This window comes from Passer domesticus, chromosome Z, assembly GCF_036417665.1.
Source record: "Passer domesticus isolate bPasDom1 chromosome Z, bPasDom1.hap1, whole genome shotgun sequence".
Lineage (NCBI taxonomy): Eukaryota > Metazoa > Chordata > Aves > Passeriformes > Passeridae > Passer > Passer domesticus.
In genome coordinates, this window is record NC_087512.1 from 54311433 (window position 1) to 54332796 (window position 21364).

Below are 21364 nucleotides of genomic sequence, written 5' to 3' on the forward strand. Positions count from 1 at the left end.
ACCAGAATAGTCTGTTAATTGTAATATTTTGAATTATTTAAGTGTACATATTACATATGTACAATGTACATATTCTTGTCTAGTAGCCTAAAATTGTATATTAATTATTATTTTTACACGTTTAAACACTTATTATTTATATTATTGTATAATATATTATTATGTTGTATTGTTATATATAAATATTACTATTTATATTGTTTTTTAACACTTCATTGTGTAACACTTTATTAAGTGTTGCAAAGTGATTTTTCTAGCTTCTGCCAGTTTATCATCTTAAACTGTTCCAGTAAAACATTAAGTGGTCGTTACATCTCTCCATATTTGATGTTCTGCCTTCTGTGACTGTGTCTATAGCCCCTGGAGTACTCTAAGGAATAGCTTTTTGGAACCATTCACAGAAGTTTAGGAGCACTTCATACACCAAATATCCAAACAACTCAGAATTGCAAAACAGGTTGTTTCTTTCCTATCTCTCTAGGTTAATGCATTGCATGCACCTCAGATCATTCAGGTTTACAGATCTGGCTTTTTGCTGTTCTTCAATAGTGGCTGTTGTATCTGAGTGCTACTAAGCTTCTGTATACAACAGCAGCTTGGAGTTACAGCTCTCAGAGGTTAGATGTGTGTTCTTGAAATAAGTCCAAGCCACATTATTTATTTTGAAAAGACAGTACTTAAATTTTGTTGTTCTTGATTAAAAGGGTTCAGTTAATTTTTGCCATCTTTATTAATATGACAGAAAAAAATGTTTTTGTCTGTAGACTAGAAGAAGTAATTTTAAAAGCCCATAGCACATCTTCTCAATACTCTACTGATGTTAAAAAAAAGAAATTTACATATCCCTATCCACAGAGTCAGTTTTTTTCAGAAAGGAAAATCTGACAGAAAGGCAATCAGATTGACAAGGTTTGGTTTGCACTTGCTACATCAGTGCTGCCTGTTCCCAGTCATCTTTCTGTGCTTAAGACGTGGCTTCCAGGAAAATTGGTGCCATGATTTTCTTGAGGATTGAAGCCAGGCTTACTGTCTTCCATTGATAATCAGACTATGTGTGTGACAATGGTGGAAATCACTTCAGTGTAAAATTTTACACTTCAGTGTAAAATAATACAAAGAAAATGAGTTATGTTTTAGTGTCCCCAGGAAAGTGAAAATTGAGCTGGTATATAACACCTTGGTCCATAGGGGCTATTTTAGCTTAAGACCTAGGGGTTAAAAGCAGCAACTCCAACCACTTTTGCAACCCATTTCTGAAATGGTTATTTTTTAATATTTTTATAAGAGGTCTGCAGTCAGGATAGAAGTAAATATGCTGCATACCTTTCAGTTTGTTATACTAAGGTCTTTTTGCATCCTTGTTTTGAAGATTTGGGAGGGGGGGTGCTTTGTTTTGATTTGGTTTTTTTGATATGCATTGAGTAAAAGATACTGAAATGGCTGAAAAGTCACAGAGCTTATGTTTGGGATTAATAGGTTTAATTTAGACTGCAGATATATTTTTGATTAATTCATTGTTGTCAGTGTTGGATTATTTCTTGACAGACCTGTATAAAACACAACAAACCATTTTCTATCACTATCCATAGGTTAGCTTTGTTCTTAGTTTGGACTTCTGGGGAAACAGGTGCTTAATAGTTGTAAGATTTAAGATAATTTTGAAAGATCATTCTTTTCTGCATTTTCGAGTTAATTTCTAGTTTAGGGCAAAGCTTTGCTTACATTGTAGGACAACAAGTAATAAACTTTGTACAATGTACAAATGTTTATGATTTGTACATACTTTTAGTTGCATCAAATAGCCAAGATTAAGAAGTAAATCAAGCAATAAGGTAAATTTTACTTGGGAAGTCATAGCTCTCTAAGTGCTATGTGTTTCATGAAGTTTTATCTGTAGAATAAAAGTTGTTTAGCAGTTGCACATTTTCTTTGTATCAGTTAATTAAGTTGGCATTGAGTACAGTAATGCATACTGTACCAACTTAATGGTAACTGTAGTTACTATAGATCATAGCCAAGTAACTCTATACAATTTATATTTGTGACTCTGAAGGAAAAAATATTTGCCTATATTAAATGCATTTTATATAAAAAAATAGAAAATAAATTATTTTTTCTGCATGAGAGGTGTCTGTCATCTTTCCTCTCACATGAGGTCTTTTCAGTCCTTGGGACTTTCTTCCTGCAGGCATTTTTCTGTCTTATGGTTCTTTAGGTAACAAATATGTTGAACAATGAGATTTTATTTTCAAAACTTAAACCAGAAATACATAAAATGATGTGTTACCATTTCTAAACAGCTTCTTTTTTTTAAACTTACAGTAGTATCACTACATGAGTGGTTTTCCACCATACTCCCAAATTAAGGTCAAAATATGATTTCAGAGAGAAGAGATTTAACCAGATTTTCTAAACTCTTAGAGAAAAAAAAGGGTTGCTCAAGGAATACAGTCTGTGTTCTTATAATTTCCTTGAGGCTTCTGGTTAGATTGGTTTCCTGTTGTGGTCATGCCACTCCATCTTTCTGCACTTTGTTGCAGTCCTGTCCTTCATTCTCAAGAAATGTCCAAGCAACTTACGCACAAAGGTTCAACAGTAAAATTATCACAGGAGACCTCAAGCAGCCTGAGGCAGATGAAGACACTAGGGAAAAGACTAAATACACCAAGTGTGTTAAAATGCAGGTTATCCATGCTGAGAAGTGATACAGCATTCCACTGGGAAAACTGTTGAGGTTGGGCAACTTCACTTCTAAACATCTCTTAAGATTTACAAAAGATGAAATATTTACTTCTTCACATACCTTTCTGGGCACTGTGTGTTGTGAGCACTTGCTATAAATATTAAAACACCAGTAGTATAAAATATTTTTTAAATAAGCACTGACCAATCTGCCTTTTGCATCACTTCTGTACCATAGGGAAAGGATTTGCTTGCTCCTCTATATGTTTAGATGTACTGTATGGGAATTTAGTTAGGGAATACAGATTGACATTTGATTATGAGAACAAATTAAGTTCAGGGTTACGTCCTCTGTTTATGTTTTTACTTTAGTTTCAAGTGAACTGCAGTGAAAACCAGGAATGTACTTAAGTGCATGATTGTTAATGGAATTGGCTGAGATTCCTGGTAGAAGGCCAGGTTTTGTACATATTCTGTCTGTCTTGCTTTGCTGTTTCCTGGTGGCACTGAAATGTAGCTGGTATGAAAGGTCTTGATTATAGAGGAATTAAAAACTATGTCATACTACCTGTCAGCTGGATGTACAAAAGCCTGAGCAGAATTAGAGTTTTTACCAGGAAACCAGCACAAAGTGGAGTTTTGGCCTGATACATCCATGGTAGCCTTTATTTGCTACAAGAACTAAAGGGCTTGATGCATGATTTATGTCAGGATATGATGAACAAACATTCATTTAATCATCAAAATACCCTTACAATTGCAAAACAGAAATAAATAAATTGCATAAAAAGCTGTATCATTCAGTGAGTCTTTCATTTGAGGCATAAGCAATATGAATTGTGAGCTATGATTCCTCTGCTGGGTGAGCAAGGTAGCAAAGCAGTGATTTCTTCCACTGCTGTGCATGGTTGCAGCAGCTAAACACCTTTTGACACATGGAAATGGAAATAGGCATGTACTGCCTTTCTGCACATAGCAGATTAGCTAAACTGCAGGATTTAGTAATTTGCATGGCAGACAACCACCAACCTCATCAGTGCAGGGACGAAACATGCACAGTTAGTATCGTGGGCAAAATGATGGAGCTTCTTCTCATGGCATCAGGATTTGCTCTGGAGAATAAAATTCTGTTGCCCTAATTTAAGTTTTTATAGGCATGCATTTGTAAATAAAAGCCTTTCCTACGTATAAGCAATATTTAAGCCATACTGTAGGGAGTGTTAGTAACATATATATCTTAAGGTTTTTATTTGTAAATGTTAATATGTTAAGATCAGATGGCAGTGTATTGTCTATATTCAACAGTATTTTACAAATTGCAAGTGTTTGTGTGTAATTGCGTGCTAATTTTTAAGTTCTTTTCCACAAATCACTTTAAATGAAGTATCAAAATAATTTTGGTGACTGTTAAATCTTCGGTGCATTCAGATATTTATAATTTACCTGGATAATTTTAATCTTTCTCTTTTGTTTCTAATTCAGTAGAGCAACGTAAATAAAAGACAGAAAAGACTTTTTACATTGCCTATTTTTGGTCTATCTTGTAGAATATTTTCTTCTCTCTCCAGAGCTTTGTGCATTCATATTTTAAATAACTCAGGCAAATGAGAGTAACTGCGTAATGCCAACAGCAGCAGAAGATTATTTCAAAATCCACTAAGCTGATCTGTTACACCATATTTTTAACACATGAATGTATTGGTTTCTTTGCTGATTTTATTTTTATTTTTATTACATCTGCTTATTGCAGTTTTAAGTCTCATAAAATTCTAATTTTTTTTAATAAATTAGGCTCCCCAGGAGTTAGTAGATAACTGTCAAAGCCACCTTAATAGCTTTTGGCTGTAAAACAAATTAAAAGATAATACAGTATGTTCTTTTGTATAATTTATATTTTATACAGGTATTAATAGATAAAAATATATATGTATATTGCATAATATATACATATGAAAATAAAAATATAATGGAAAGTTTTCTAAGAGGACTGCATCTTGGTAATCCTTGGTTAACTGATTGATTTCTCCTTTGTCTAAAACCCTTAGAGAGATTGGAAATTTTGAATTCTAATTCTTGGACATTTAAGTGGTTTTGACATTAATGAAAAAAAGAAAGAAAGAAAGAAATGCAAAAATCATATATGTCTATAATGCCCTGGTGTAAGGATTATATCAATCATAATTAATTTTTAAAAGCTTTTTTGTCCAGACTTCACTGAAGGCTGACCAAATGCAGTGCCTTGTACATTTGCATTTTAGGTAATAACAGGAAGAAAACAGAAACACAGTTAAGCCTTACAGAGGTTTATTTTCAGTTAAATTGAAATAGGACTTATTGATTAAGGAAGCACTCTACAGTGTAGTATGTGCATGTCATTAAAAATATTTTTAATTGGACATAATTGTGTTCAATACACCAGATTTTCAAACACTTCTATTTGGTAATATTATCCAAAACCTGGGGTATTTGTTTCCAGACATAAAAATTAGTTCAAATTAAATTAAGAGTAGGCCAAGTATCGGTTGCTTTAATTATTGCTTAAATTTTTATTTTTCTGTTGTAGCAACCTTAGACTTGAAGCCAACACCCACATAGCAGCCACTAGGTTCACAGGTTATGCACAGTTGAACAGAGACCTTCCCCCTGACAGACATTTCTGTCTGTAGCAGCAGATGCATTTATATGTGTCAGTTTAATTTAATCAGTTTAAAATAAAGTGAGATTAAATTACAATTTGTTCTTAGTGGTAGTGCGCTATGGATGGAATTTGTCTGGTTTTCTCATCCAGAAGATGTTTCCCTTTCCTACAAACTGGTCCTTTCAACTTCAATAGCCAAGTGCCATTACAACCAAAAAACCAGTTTTGCTTGATACAGCTCAAGGCTGTAGGGGTGATTTTCCAATTCCAGTTAGAGACATTACACTTTATCTTCTGCAGAGTAGGAGCTGTACATCAGTTGATTTCCATTCCACAAACCTAGCACTGGAAAAAGAAATATGGTTGCTTTTGCCAAAATAAATGAGACTATAAAAAAGAGAAAAAATAATTGGATGCCTTGTTAAATATTAAAAAAAAAGGAGAGGCTCATATGTCAAATCCAACATCTTCAAACTACTTGGAGTATTTTTGTACGTCCTCAGCTTAATTTCAGTGTGTCAGGTTCTTCCCTTTGATCACTGACCATGTTCTTAAGCCTGGCTGTCATTAGTGTGGAAACACACTTTTAGCTATTCACTGATGATTGTGCTACAAGTTCTCAAGTCACAGAATTCAAACTTAGTTTTGTAATGGTTTTGCTGCATGTTTCCTCATTAAATTACTGCCAGGCTTTTGAAGAATAGCAGTGTATTCTGATTATTGTGGACCAATGCACAGAGGAAGAAAAGCTGTTGAGCAATGCAAACATTTTCTTAGCTGAAACTTGTGGCTTGAAGTGTTTTGCTCATACAAGCAAGAGATGTGTGTGTACTCAGTAAAGGAACTTGAGGATGAAATAGCCAAGCTCCTAGCTGCGCTGTGTAATCCTTCACCTAAACCTGCCTGAGTACCGCAGGATTGCCCTGCAGAAGTATTTAAAAAAAATGTTTCAGGGAAGGTCAGAAAAATATTAACTGATAAATCTGGTGTCTGTATAAGGTGAATTAGTTATTATACAGAATGCAGTTAGTGAACATTTGAAAAAATGCAACATATTCAGAAAGAGTTGACACAGCTGTTAAGAGAGGTACTTCAGTACTTTGGAGAAGTCAGGAAGCAATAAAGAAGACCTGGTTGATACAATCTGTTGAGATTTCCAGGAAGCATTTCCCACAAGGGAAGGTGATTTTTGAAAAAGGAAAGAATCCTGAACTGCAGGATTCCTTGCCACAGGATGTTATAGATGTTATGTTTTGTGGGCTATAAGACTGAGTGTACAGAGTGTACAGAGGCATAAACCCCAGTTAAAAAAATGTTTCGCCACATTTTTCATGTGAGGAAAGTGTTCTGGAAAAGTATTGTTACATTTTCACTGGTTCTTATGGCCTTTCTTTATCTCCCACTGCTGAATGCTGATAGAAACTGCATAGTGTGTCTTTAAGCCACAGTGTTCTCATAAGGGTGCAGTTCCACACATGAAAATTTCCAGAAAATATGGTCACTGGAGTTTTCAAATGGCATACCTTCTGTGTTTGATAGATGAACTGTGGTAGTATATGACTGCAGTATAATATATAACTTCAGTATAACACTCTTGTCCAAATAGTTGGTTTTTCAGAGAGATGTCTGCTAACCTCGTGGCAGATTTTGCCAGTGTTTTCTAATGGACTTTAGTGGCACTTTCATGAAAGTATTCTCTGTTGATTTTCTTCTCTTTGTCAGTTTTACATGAAGCACTGGAAATAGCAAAATATGGTTGTAACTTTACAAACAGTGGCAAAATATTCAAATGAACTTACATTATTCTAATGTAATGGAAGGTTTTCATTATTTTTTGCACTACTTCAAGTCTATAATATTTTGTGTGGAGGTACAATAATCTATAATTACTATAGTTTTTCCTATTGAAAAATGTATTCAGAAAGTTTCTGACTATCCATACTTTTTATTATAGTGATATTTTAAAAGGTGTCAGAAAAAAAAATGAAGTTTATTTTCTGCTATATATATATTTATATTTTGCAAAATGAGGACTTCTTTTCAAGAGATGTGCTGGAAAAAGACCAGGAAATTGGCATTGTCCTACAAATATCAGTGAAACCATAAAGAAAATATGTAGGTGCTTTTATCATACATTCAACATGTCAGTAACAAAATTCAGTTAATATTTTGGAAAACTGGTGCATTATGCACTACTTCCCCTTCCACAGCTTCTGAGAATGTTTCTGGTGTCTTTTGGCTCATTTTGTTTGCTAATCAAGTTCACCTAGATATTTATAAATAATCCAAATAGCCTCACTGCTGTACACCAGCAATACAGTTCTTTGCAGAACCACTGGAAGGTGAGGTGGGTTCTTTTTGTCTTCTTCTAGATCTCATTTACATGCTGATTAGCTAAGGTTGATATCTTGTATATCAAGACCTACCAGCTCCTTGTAATTTCTCTTTTTTTTTTTTCCCCTGACATTTGGGAATGTAGCATGAACAAAACAACCCCATAGCTGCGGAAAAATCAACTCTTTAAAGATACACACTTTACTTGGAATAAGTCACTCCATCTTCCTTTTCAACAGCTGCTTTATAATTGGAGTTAAAAACTGTGTGAACATCCTACCCCTTGATGATATGCAAGTGGCTGACTTCTACACCAGAAACCTTGGCCTTTTTTCTTAGACTGATATTTTAGCTGCTAAAATTTCTGTTAATAAATCCCAGCTTGACTTCCTGAGTCCATATTTCTGAAAAGTGCTATAGTCCATGGTGACCAGGGTACCAGTGATTTTTATCTTTTGTGTCATTGTCATGTCATGACAAAACCTTCCCAGCCAGTTCAGATCCTTTGTTTTTTCTCCTACATATCTTTTTTTCAGCTCATTCAGAACTTCCATATCCTCTTTCTTTTCCTTTAATAAAGGTTCAATTTTTTCTTTAAATTCCTTATCACCTTTTTACCTATTTAATTATTTTTTACTGGGAAAGTGTTTGTGAAGAAAAAGTGAAAGTGACAGACAGCATTGTTCTTACATCACCAATATGAACAATGAGAAAAAATGGAATTTTAGAATATAATTATAGAATGTATGGCATGAGACTTCCTGCAGGGTTTTCTAAAACTATGTCTTATTGACTCACAAAATGTCCTGTTAATCTCAGTGCTGTCTTTGTAGTATTATTTTCCTGGGAAAAAAAGTGTTAGTAGTATAAAGTCAGTTATTTTCTCTGAAAAGTGAGATAGAATTGTTTTTATTTTGCATTTATTTCAATTTTATTCATTGATCCTTGCTTCTTCTGGAAAAAGTAATTAAAAGAATTTTATAGATTATGCCCGAAAATTGGTCTTTTTATCTTGATTGGTAGAAAAATATATTGGAAAATATTTATATCTGTGTGTTTGTATGTGTTTGCACATGTATGTACTTCCAGTTTGAAGAGACAGCTTTTACATTGTTGAGAATTATGAAATATAATGTCATTTACAAAGTGCATGAAAACTGCTTCTCAAAACTCAATTTCAGCATTATTCAGTGTGTGCATGGAACTGAGGTTGCCATCTGCAGAGCTTGTATTTCATGCCTTTCATGTCTTTCCAGCGCTGATAGCCATTGGGAGGTACAGCATGACAATAGAGACGGTGGATGTTGGATGGTGCAAAGAGATCACGGACCGTGGAGCCACCCAGATTGCTCAGCGCAGCAAATCCCTCCGATACTTGGGACTGATGAGATGTGATCAAGTAAGGACCCCTTGCCTGAGCTGGTGCCTGATTCTGAGTGTGATAGTGTTCCTGTGTGTGTGAGGGAGGCAGCAGGATTTATGTTTTTCTGAACAAAAATGTTCAGTATTCACTACTGTAGCAACTGTTCTGGTGTGCTGTGTTCACATTGGCAGCTCAAAAGGCGCACAGAGGACTAGAAGGAGCAATATAAATGTTTGCTGATGTAGATTTTCAAAATACATTTGTAGGTTACACTCACAGCCTGAGGTGCTCACAAGTTTTTTGTAAAATCTGCCCTCTGACAGTTTTGAATACTTTTGTCTAAAAGTGGTTGGCATGTCATGTTGTAACTGTGACAGACTACTTTGTTTCTTAAAAAGAAAGTAAAAATATTTAGTGTAACTTCAAGAGTGATTTAGTAGATTTTTTATATGTCTGTGCTCTTGATTGTATATAGTTTTGAAAACAGAAGGACAAAGATATGAATAAAACTGTAATGCTAAAAAGAGAAAAAAATAGTGAGTTTCTTACTGCACAGCTTTATACTTGGAGAATAGTAAGAATGTCTATAAGTTTTAGCACTTTGTCATTAGAAAAAAAAAGGAGAAGGCAGTCCATCTCCACTTCACCCTGTATTTAGCCTTCAGAAATCACGTTCCTGTTTAGAAGAGAGATCAAGAGGTCCAGGAACACAGCAGAAATAACTAAAAGAAAAATCATTGGAGGTCCAGAGCCTCTGACCTTAAGTCTTCACATAACTCTGCAGGGATTGTTTCTTTTCCAGCCATCATCAACAAAATGTCTGCCTTGTGATGCCCATCATAAGCATTTCTCAGGCTTGTGGATTTCTGATTGGATACACTCTATAGAAAAACAGGTTTTAGTCTAAGAAACTTCATGCTCCAAACCATTACCTTGCATCCTTCACAGTGCACTACAGAAGACAGTGACAAAACACAGTATTTCAAATGGCAAGGAATAATAATGTCCAGGTCAGTGGTAAAATTAGAAATAGCATTTTACAAAGCCAGCCTTAGGCAGTTTCCAGTTTGCAAGGAGGTTGAGCACTTTGGCAGAATTGCTCTGTCTATCAAAGCTGAGTCCACTTAATCTCCTAAACATTAGTGTTTTATAAGAGCCAACAGACAAAAAGAGTGTGTGAATCTCTTTGATGGATTGTGTTAAGATTATGTACTTAGAGAATGTTAAAAGGGTAACTTGACCTTGGGAATTAGACCTGACCCAGAACCATCTAACCACTTCTGCACATGTATTTATTTTGTGAATTTAGCTAATGTTGGACAATCAACAAGGATCTAATAAGTGCAATAATTTTATCCTGTCTTTAACTGCTATAGAAAATCAATGATCTTGATGTTGAAAACGAGCTTTGCTGCCTCGTAACTTAAACTATATGTAGTTTCCATAGACATGTACTACAGTCTGTATTCCTTTAATTGCTGGTAAACACTTTTCTTGTTCTTGAGAGGAGTGTACAACATCTTTTGTGTTACAAAAGTCAACTGCCAAAGGAAAAAAATATATAACTTAAGAAAGCTTCAGGGAAGATATAAAAGCACTGTTGACTGTGTGCCTGCAAGTGAGTGTGTGAATCTGCAAGTATCCAAAGTATGGCAGCTAAAAATGTGTAAACACTGTTACAGTGAAAAGTATAGTAGTGGGACTACCACTGGTAATTATTTTCTTGTTTGCAAAGCCTTGATGGGAAAAATAGCTCCACAGACAAAATGAAGTAAGTATCTTTGACTTAAGGGATTCTTGGCAGCTAGAAGAAGCCAACTCCCTTTTTCCACTGCAAACGAACAGAGAAATTACTGAACAAAATTGTGTTCTCAACTGTCTCTCCCCAGTATCATGCAGAACTAATTTTTTCCAGGGGCTGATCTATTAAATTAAAAATGTCAGTGTCCAGCACATCATTAAAGAGAATTCTTGGGTGGTGCAGAAGGGTTTATTTACACTCCCGGATGGCCAAAATTCTTGTCTTTGTACTGTTGTCAGCTTGCAGTGAAAAGGTTTGAAAATTTGTCCCATCTAACCAGGCTTCCTTTTCTGAGGTGCTGACTGTTATGCTCATACCAGGTAGCTTTTATGCCTTTCTAAGAATTCCCAGGCATTTGGAAGGGAAGTACTTAGACATAGTTACATAAGGAACATATGTAAGTAGACTTCAAATGGGTACCACTAAAACGCTCTTTATGAGCCAGGCTTTTTGGAATTTCTTTGATATGCACTTGACATAAATTAGAGGCATCAAGGGTCCTCCTCAGAAAGATCAAGAGAGGCTGTGAGCCTGGGTAAAGGCAGTCTCTGTTTTATGCCATTGATTATCCAAGTGCCTCCAGGCAATGTGTTTCAGTAGATGCAAAGCGTTATTGATCCACACCATGAAAATAATCAAATTATTCATTTTTCATCAAACTGCTATTGCCATGACCTTTCTTTTTATCATTTTTCCTACCATCTTACATACACACCACAGGAGCAATATGGTCTTTGCCTTAAAATAGATGACATTGTGTTGAGAAATGTCATCTAAAAATGCTGACTTTACTATGAGGTCATCATAATGAGAGCATATATTTCAGTTGGAACTTTTCTGTGTCAGATGGAATACATCTGAGAGACTATCATCCAGACCTCCTGAAGTGTGAAAGTGATCTAGAGTAGATTCTAAATGTTTTTAAATACCTACATTCTGGACAACAGAATTCCCCACTTGCCTGCATACCAACATGAACAGCTACTTAAAGTAGCTGGGCCCCTTCTCCCTTCTGATTTCTCTCACAGGACAGGGTATCAACTGTGCAAATAAATTTTTGTGTACATGGGTATCTGTACATCTGTGCAGGCACCAGGCATCACTCAGGACTGCACAAGTCATATGTTGTTCCATAGAAAGAAAATGTTGCCATTCTGAGTCTCCATTTCTTTTGAAAGCAGTAACAGATAAAATCAGTAGTTATTTAAGGCCTAAGCAGGACGTTTTAGAGGTTTGGAATTGGAAAAGGCATGAAAGAGAAGGTATTTCTGTTTTGCATTCCGGTGTTCTGCCTGTGTTTGCACTGTGCCACGCAAACCAGGGGTAGCAGGCCAGGCTTTGTTCCTTCTTGTCACGTCTTCACAGTGCTCTGGGAGCAGGGTGCAACCACAAACTTCCCATGCCTTTGCACAGAGGAGTGCTGTGCTGCTGGGGGCTGCAGTCCAAGGCTGTGTTTTAGGACTTGATGTGGCTGTGTAGGAGCACCAGGTAGGTTGGTGCTGCTTGGGAGCCCAGCATCTCTTGGTTTGTCACCTTGGAAAGTACCAAGGAAAGCATAACAAGGGCTATGTTAAATTCACTTTAGGTTAGTTCCCCACAGCGGAATGAGAACCTGACTCGTTCGTTCTTCCAACCAAATTTTAATTGTAGCCCTGTATTTTTATCACAGCTTAGGAAAGAGGATATTTTAAAGATAATTGAACCTTTCCTTTAATTACTTTAAGTATCTTGAGAAAGGTGTGGGTAGTTACAGGATGCTTTCTTTTCTCCCACAAACACTGACATCAGAATTGTTAAGAGCTTTTCTTGCATCCTAAGGGCATAAAATGATGTCTGCATCAAAATAACAGATTTAAATACACATTTTGAGCTTTTTTTTCTGAACACAGTGTACTGTACATTCCTATCATTAAACTGACCTTGATCCTATTTACTTTTTCTATTTAATGAATTAATTAATTAATTTTGTATCTTTTCTATTTCATACTTTAAAAAATGGAGGAAAAGGGTGATGTTCTCCATACTATTTATTTCTAGAAATCATTTGAAAGATGTCTTTATAGCACTTCTTTCTTGTGCTCTCACAAGAAGTGAACAGCTTTAAATAGTGGCAGCTTGAAATCTTTACCCTTGGGGAAAGTAGATGGGTATCAACTAGGAAATAGGGACTAAAAATTTGTTGATTATTGTTTTGGGTTTTTTTTCTGGGTGATAGCTTGACTGGTTGAACAATGTGTCACAATAATCTTCCTGCAACTTTTCTCACACACAATTTTCATATTTCAAGATCCTTTACCTATAACTGTGGTGCAATTTGTAGCAGTTATCGAGTGTTCCCACATAAATGCAGGAGATATTTCTTGGGAAAACAGGCAGAAAAATGACACTGAAAAACAGAGGCCACAAAATTCAGTATTCACCACTATGTGTGAATGAAATGAAATGTTGGGCCTTATTCCTTGCTTTTTTTTTCCCTGGCTTTTTTTTTCCCTTGCTTTTTTTTTTTTTCCATTTTTTTGAGATGAATTTCTCAGAAAAGACATGATTGCTTTTCATGAAAATACTTCTGAAAGCCTGTAGCTTATTCCAGAAGACTTTCTCAGATAAATTGTAGTATATATTTCCTATTCTAGTTTTGCTGAGGTATTAGAGCACAGAAGTTGATGGCCAGTACAACTGACAAAATGACAAACTATTTTACATTCCCAGAGGAAGAAAGATAGATGATCCCTAAAAATAAAAAATGGTCAGTTAAGAAATCATTTGCATCTTAAGTAAGAATAAGATTTTTAGACTATATGTGGATTTTTAATATAATTTATCACTTTGTCCTTCTACAAAACCTGTTTTACAAATATTTGTAAATGCATATTGCATATTCAGTGAAGACCACAAATCATTAGCAGAGTTAGGAATGCAGCTCCTGTTAAAAAGAAACATTTTTACCCATCATTCACAAGCTTTTAATTTACACAGCTAATCTGCAACTGAAGGTAAGTAAAAAAGAGCATTAGCTCTTTCACATATCCTAGGTTCTAGAGATATATCTTTCAATTTCCAATATATTTTTGTGTTTAACTGTTTTTAATCAATGGCAGAATAGTGAGAATACAGAGCCATGGCTTGTTTTAATGTAATTATCACAGCAATTTGCCTTCCACTTTCAGAAAATGCTATCATTAGCCTAATCAGAAAACCAGCCAAATTGCTACCATTTCTTCTTTTATATTACAAGGATTCATTTTGAGATTTGAAATTATGGTTTTGTGATTTGAAGAGGAATGAAAATATCCAATCCTTCTCTTTAAGAAAAATTCTGTAGTCCTTTTTTTCTCTTAAATTACTATAATTTGTTCAAGAACATTGCTGCATATTAAAAAAGAATTGCTGTATTTTTTTAAGTTTTATATATATAATGTAGGAGCTGCAATTGATACATCTCTCTATGAAAGATAAAGATTTTAAATTCATGAGATCTGTGAATTTCATTAGAAGGAAACCACAGCTACCCACAACAAAAGAAGAATAGCATTTATTTCACTTTGGTTTTCAATACAACAGTTTTAAAAGTCTGAACAGTACTACTTTTGGCTTTTTCCCCCTAGCTAACTAGGGTAACAGATCCATTATGTGTGTAAACGAAAACATCTGCTAAAACACGCACAAAAAGAAAGGGTTTTTATACAAGCTAAAGATTTTGCTCTTCTAGTTTAACTGTTTCTTTGCTAAAAGATTTTTATTCTCCAAGCTGATACCTCTGTAGCAGTTCCATGGCACAGGGATGAAGATAGAATTTTCCAGAGTTAATGAAATTGTCCTTGGTTCTAAAAAGCACCCACCTGAACCACGTCATTCTCTAAGAGAAAGATGGACCCTCAGGTGTTGATCAACAGTTCAAAATTGTGATAAGGCAAACTATTAAGGAAGAATGCAATGTGAACTGGTCAGCATTTATGAATAAAAAAATAAAAATCAGAGAAATTTATTTAAAAACATTACTCCCTGGAACTTCCAGTTATTTTTGCCAGCTGGCAACTTTTGAGAAAGACTTCTTGTTAGTTTTACATGCCGTCATTTTGACAGGTATTACACTAATGTGCTCAAATTATTGCTAATGTAGTTAAATAGGAAGGAAAATATTCAGTGTTATTAATTCAACAGGCAGAAAGTAATCTGAAAAAATATTTATCGCTATATAAATTACCAGCGTAATTTCACTGCATCTGGGTCTTTATTAACTGCAATTTTTAGAAGAAAAAATTTTTGAAATGTGTGTAGTACTGGTAATATTTTTACCTGGAAAATATTCTATAGGTGGAGTCTAGAAGTTCGTCTGTTAAAATGGGCAGAATTAGCAAACCAAATAACCAGCCAAACTGAAGGGCTCCTTTAAAATTGTTTCTCTGCTTTAATAGAAAAATAAACCCTCAAAATAAGAAAGAGAATTGAGAGTGAAACCTTTTTTATTTACACAGCTTAAATAAAAAATATTGTGTTGCAGAAAACTGTGCATCCTCACAGAGATCTGAAATGGGTGTTGCTAGTTTTTAGTAGACTGGCAGTTTGAGGCAATAGCATTGACATGAGAAAACAACTACAACACTGAATTTCATTCTTTTCAGGTGAGATTTAAACAAGAACTCTAAAGTAGATATACTCCACAAGCAACCTTGCCACTTTCTGAAATCCTTCCAGAAGTGCTACCGTGGAATATTAGAAGAACTTGTGCATTCCATTTATTTCAATTCATATGGCAGAAAATATTGCAGATATTTACCTACTCCTTTACTTATACAAATATAAATGGGTAATTAATTGCTAGGATTTAGCACAATTTAGTTGTCAAATGTCATGATAATAATAGCACTGTACAGACTATACTTGCCGACTTCATTATTTATGAATCTACAAATACAGTGTCTGTGTGTGTGTACATATGTGATCTTCTTTTTTTTCAATAACAGCATCCTCTAAGTCAAAACACATTATTTTCTCAAGTCATGAGGGACTTTATTTGGACTGTAGGATGTTGTGCTAATATTGGTAGTGCTGTTATTTTGTTAAAGTCTTAAACAAGGGTTCTGCCCCTGGGCACAAGGGCAGCTGAAACTCTGTGGAATATGTCTGCCTTAGCTGATCAACTGCACTTCACACAAAACGTTTCCAGAAATCTTTAATTTTGTTATGGCTACAGGCAACAGTTATAATTGGGCCACCTGAGAATATAATTCATTCAACTATTAGCAGAAAAAAAATCAAAGTACACTTTTTATAAGACACTCATTTGAGGAAGCAAACTACAACTTAGAGAAGAGAAAGACTGTGTGAAAATGTTTTGTTTATAACTCTAAAGTGTGTATATACTGGATTTTTTTGTAAAACATTAGAGAAATAGGAACATAAAGAATTTTCCATATCCATCATTATGGATACACACAATGACTATAAAGTCATTTCTTTGACCATTGCATACAAATTTGGCTTTCATGCAATACTTTTCTATGTGGATTGAGACAGAAGTGCACACAAATTCCAGTAGCCCTAATGCTGAAATAACACTCCGTAAGTAAAATGCCAACAGTATTGTAGGAAAGCCCTTTGGAGACAAATTCATTTGCATTTCTTCTGTGTGAAGGTGATTTTGCGGATGTTTATATGTAGAAATGTTATGATAATACTTGTGCCATTTTTCTAACCTGACCAGCCAATGCCCCTTCCAAGAGCTGTGTTAGATGCTATGCAGAAATTATTTTAACTGTCACCCCTGAATGGTGGTCTGAGGGACACAAGCAGGTTTTTGTATGAAGTTCTAGTTATGCATCCTTGCACTAATCCAGTTTTGGAAGCTTTAGTTTTTTTATTTATATAACTGCTTATTGGTTTCATTTTTTAACTTGGAATGGAGATAACATTTTAATTATCAAGTGAGTTGGTCATTAAACTGAAGTCATTAAGATGTGAAGATTTTTAGGTTTTGTTGTTGAAAAAGACCGATCAAACTCTTTAGATTAGCACTGAATACTCGTACTCTGTGGAGAGCTGCATAAAACTTGCAATTTAAGTGATGAGTCTACCCTTGCTTTTCAGTATCGCTCTAGATAACACAGACATTCTTGGCAGATTTTAATAGCTGTGGAGTCTGATCCTAATGCACCTATAGGACGAGTTTTGGAGATCAGTACGAAATCTTACAATTCTTGGCAATTTAGTGAAAGAGTATCCAACTCCAGAGAAGATTTCCAAAACATGATATCAACTAAAGACAAGCTAAGGAAAAGTAACTAGGAAAGTCCTGTTTAGGAAGAGCCCCTCTGTTTCTGTTCCTGAGCAGAGCAGTGAATGAAGGTGTCAGTGTCATTAAAAATAAATGCCTAGTATGGCTGATGGTTTCAAATGTGATCTTTAATTTACCTTAACAGGGTTAAGAAAACTTTAATTAATCCTTTGAATTTAATAACATCTGTTGTAGGAACATAACGAACATAACTAGGTTAAAAAAAAAATTCTAGCCCTTTGGAATCATTTTATATCTTCAGAAATTCCTAATTTTAGAATCTAGAAATTAAAGAAAACAATGTTGGTATTGTCACAAAACCAAATGACACAGCAAATTTAAAAGAAAAAAAAAACAACCTCATAACTATTCTTGCTTGCATTTTGAATTTTTCATGAAAACTTGTGGAAGGTGGCATAACATAAATTTCTGAAGATGTTCTGTGTCAGACAAGTAGTGTTCCAAATCAGTAAATACTGGCAATAGGACTAGATGTGTAAGTATAACATGCTATCAAAATATGAATGAATATTTTATTGTGAGTAGCTTTCAATTTACTCTGAGCCTGAAAAAATCAGCTCATAAGTGTTAGTTACTTTATTCTAGGAAAAATATTTACAAATTGGCGGCAGTTTTCAGGATTTCTGTTATGGGCAGACCATTTTACCTAAAGGAGAGTAAGAGTGTTGAGCACTGATTTCCCATTTTTCTCAGTATTTCAGCCATATTTTGTCTGTAATAGCAGAGTGATGATGAAAGTTCTCCAAAGAGGCACACACAAGACTCTTTTGCCAGTGTACCATTTTGCAGGGACTAGAACGGTGTTCTTGTTCTTCTTTCCAAGATGAACTCCTATTTATCACATGAGAAATGTTCTCTAGCACAGATAATATTTAAATACTGTCTGTACAACCACACTGTCATTAGACAAAGAAGAAGTTAAGGAGGTCCTACCCCAGATAACATTTGTGACAAGGTCAAGTGCATTCTTCTGGGAAATACGTGTTCAAGTGTCTTTAAGCAAAAAGTATTCAAAACTATGACTTCTAGGTCATAATCTAGGCACTAACTGAGTTAAAGGGAGATGATACCACTTGATCTTGCCATTTTCTGTAACCCGTCTTCTCCTTGGTTTTGTTTTTTCAATCTATTCCTTAGCCTGGGATAAATTCTTATTTCAGGAAGAAAAAAATAATTTTCAAACCGGTCTTTGTGTTATTTTGGTTTTTTGTTTGATGACCAGGATTTGCAAAACTATTACTTTGTTCTTAATGATATGGGCTGCATTCTCTCATTATGTGTTAAAACATAATTGAAGAGCTATTCAAGTTCAGATGAATGATTATGTATTAGATAATCTAAGTAGTTTATCTCCAGAAAAATATAACATTCTACAGCATATTAAGATGTGGAGATTTTTACTTTTCATTCATTGAACAAGAACGTTTAAGCTCAGAAGGGAAAATTGTTCTGTTTGTGTAATGAACTTATTTTGGGAATGACATTCAGTACTTTTGTTTTATCACCAGCCAGGCTGATCTTAACAAAGAGACAGAAGCTTGTGTTCTAATGGCTGGGCATAAGACTTCTTTTCATCTTAATCCTACCACTAGGGAAAAGATGACAAGGATACTAACAAAGTTGACTTAGATATTACTTTTCACATTCATTAACAAACAATAAAATTTTATTTCCTTTTTTCCTCTTTTTTAGATAGTGACGTTTTAGTCCAGTAATATGGAGAGTTTTAAATACTAAAAGTTTTTCATTGTTTTAGTGTCGGACCTGACTTTTCTCGTGGTATAGAAAAGGTATCAAAATCTTTAGATTGGGAATACTTTTTTTCTCATCTCTGGATCCAGGTTGGTTGTCCCACTGCCAAGTTTTTTTTTCTCCTCCTTCTGTTGTGTAATCTTACTTTAAATTTAGTTTGGCATAATTTTTAACTCCTTGCATTTTACTCTCAGGATTAAAAACTTTTATATTTAACTTAAAGTTACATACCTTCATTTATCATGAAGCTTGGTAAGATTTCTTTTTCCTTCATCATGAGAGTAAACTCAGTTTTTCAGACTCAAAGTAATTTTTTTTCTGTAAATGTTATGGTTCCAAATACATCCATAGGATTTGTCATTACTTTACTGTTTAACAACAAATTATAACACAAGTTGTTCCCTAGGATCAAACTAATAATTTAAATATTTGCTTAATGTCCAGTGAAAAATGGAGAAAGCTTCTCTCTTCAGACTTTAGTCATAGAACAGGTGCTTTTGTCAGTGGTGCTTCTGCAATGGTTTTATCTGCCTTCTTCATACTCCTGTTTATTTTGGAACTGTATTTGGCACTTGATACCAAAAGATTCCTGCTTCTGTTTAGCAAAGTACTAATAGCCAATAGCTAAAATTTAACTAGTAATAATTATGTCAGGAAAAAAAACTAGGACAAACAGTTAGAGGTGGTTTTCTTCATAGGTTTTTGTGACTCAAATATACCATTTTAACATTCTCTGCCTTCCTAAGTGTCCTGGGCCATGCCTAAGTTAGCCTGGTAATACATATATCAGCTTAAACCTAGCTAGGCTGTATCTTGTGTACATGGCTTGAGTCCAATACGTCAGGGCATGGAGAGTGTTTACTACCTTCCTTTGTAATGAATTTGCCTTATTTGTTTCTTGTAACAGAGAATATGCATATAACACTGGCTCTAAAGCCATTATATCCATGCTGTTTTAACAAATAATGCCCAACAGCTAAGTGCTAAATCATAATAACTTCTATGTACTAGTAAAATTTGCAGCTATCTAGTAGATAAATAACACATTTTATACAAGCTTCCCATTAAGAAGGAGCAAAATAAGCCACTGTCAGTTGTAAGCCTCTTTGTTGTGGCTGAGTTAAACATTAAGAGGACTTTCTGGTAGCGTGATAGATTCTGCCATGGGTCTCTGCAGCATAACTCTAATGAAAAGAGACTTTTGACTATTTTTTGCTAGGCATAAAGTAGCAAATTACTGCTACTTTGGGGATTCTTCCCTTCCAAGCAATATTTCTGTGAATTGTAACTTACAATTTGCAAGTATGTATTCAGCTGTAAATATCAAATATTATGGGGGACTTGTGCTATCTCTGATTTCATTTTGCTTTTTCAAAGTCACTTCTTGTTTTTCAGCACTGAAAGATATTACTGTAACATAGCAATTTGCCAGAGAAGTACAGTTTGTGCTGTGAAGTTAAACCAGCTTTCTATCCAAGTTAGTCTCAGCTAGATGAAATTTCCAATGAAGATTGAGTATTTCTATTATCAAAATAGAAGAACTGGATATTAAACCTTTCATTTATCCTTGTCATTGGGTGCAATCACTGTTCAGAAGGATGCTCTCCTTGTTATCTTTTAAGGACAAAAATAGGATTAGATACTGTGATTACTGTGCTTTAAAATATTTTTCGCAAGACAGATTTTTGTAATGGTAGTAAACTTTACAGTCTGGCATTTTACTTTTGGCCTTGAAAGTGGTACACTAAGGGAAGAAAAACAAACAATGCCACAAGTTGTACATGCTACTGATGTAGGTGATTCAGTAACTGTAGTATCAATGCATTTTAAAATGCCCAATTGTTCAGCAAAGATTTCAGAGAGAGCCAACTAGAGTTCATGGTTCTTAGGTTAATCTTTTATTTGTCTAAAGGCTGAAGAAAGCCATTTACCTCTCTGATATGAACTGCAATCATCTTTAAAATAATTGAACAAATTAATCCCCTTGCAGCACTGGAGTTCTAAGGGTGTTAGGTTTAGCTGGGTTTGATTACGTTGTGTTATGAAGAATAAAGGTGCTAACTTTGATGTCTCAAATTTAAGAGGGACATCCCAGACCAACCACCTTGGATGTTTTAATTATTGATCCCAATTCTGCAGTGTTACCCTCACAAAAGAAGGCTAAAATAAAATCTTCTGCTAGTGATGTATGTGAAGTCATGCAGGATTTTTACCTTTTGGAAAAAGAGACATAAAGGAGTACTTGATCTACCCACAACATAGAATAGTTAGTATTTTTCCCCCATCTTTAGTCACGTTATCTATTACTTTTTATTGCAGACCTATTGATAGCAACCATACAGTACAAGTTCATGTCAGGAAAGTTAATTCCGCAGTTACTACTTAGCATTTTTAAATGTCTCCATAACTGTACCATAAATTAATTAATAGATGTAATCTATTTTCATTTGCCAAAGCCAAAATAATCTCACATTTTTAAATGTATGTCTGCTTGAGCAA

At 34.6% G+C, this 21364-nt stretch overlaps 2 protein-coding genes across 2 annotated transcripts in view; both read left to right on the forward strand.

The window, feature by feature from the left end:
• Window positions 1-21364, forward strand: part of FBXL17 (F-box and leucine rich repeat protein 17) — a 278120-nt gene that overhangs the window by 254506 nt on the left and 2250 nt on the right. Inside the window, exon 8 of the mRNA XM_064405002.1 lies at window positions 8911-9053. Within this exon, the coding sequence (XP_064261072.1) occupies window positions 8911-9053 (143 nt within the window). The remainder of the gene's footprint in view (window positions 1-8910; window positions 9054-21364) is intronic.
• The window catches only part of EFNA5 (ephrin A5), a 521261-nt gene that overhangs the window by 225550 nt on the left and 274347 nt on the right, over window positions 1-21364 (forward strand). The window lies entirely within an intron of this gene.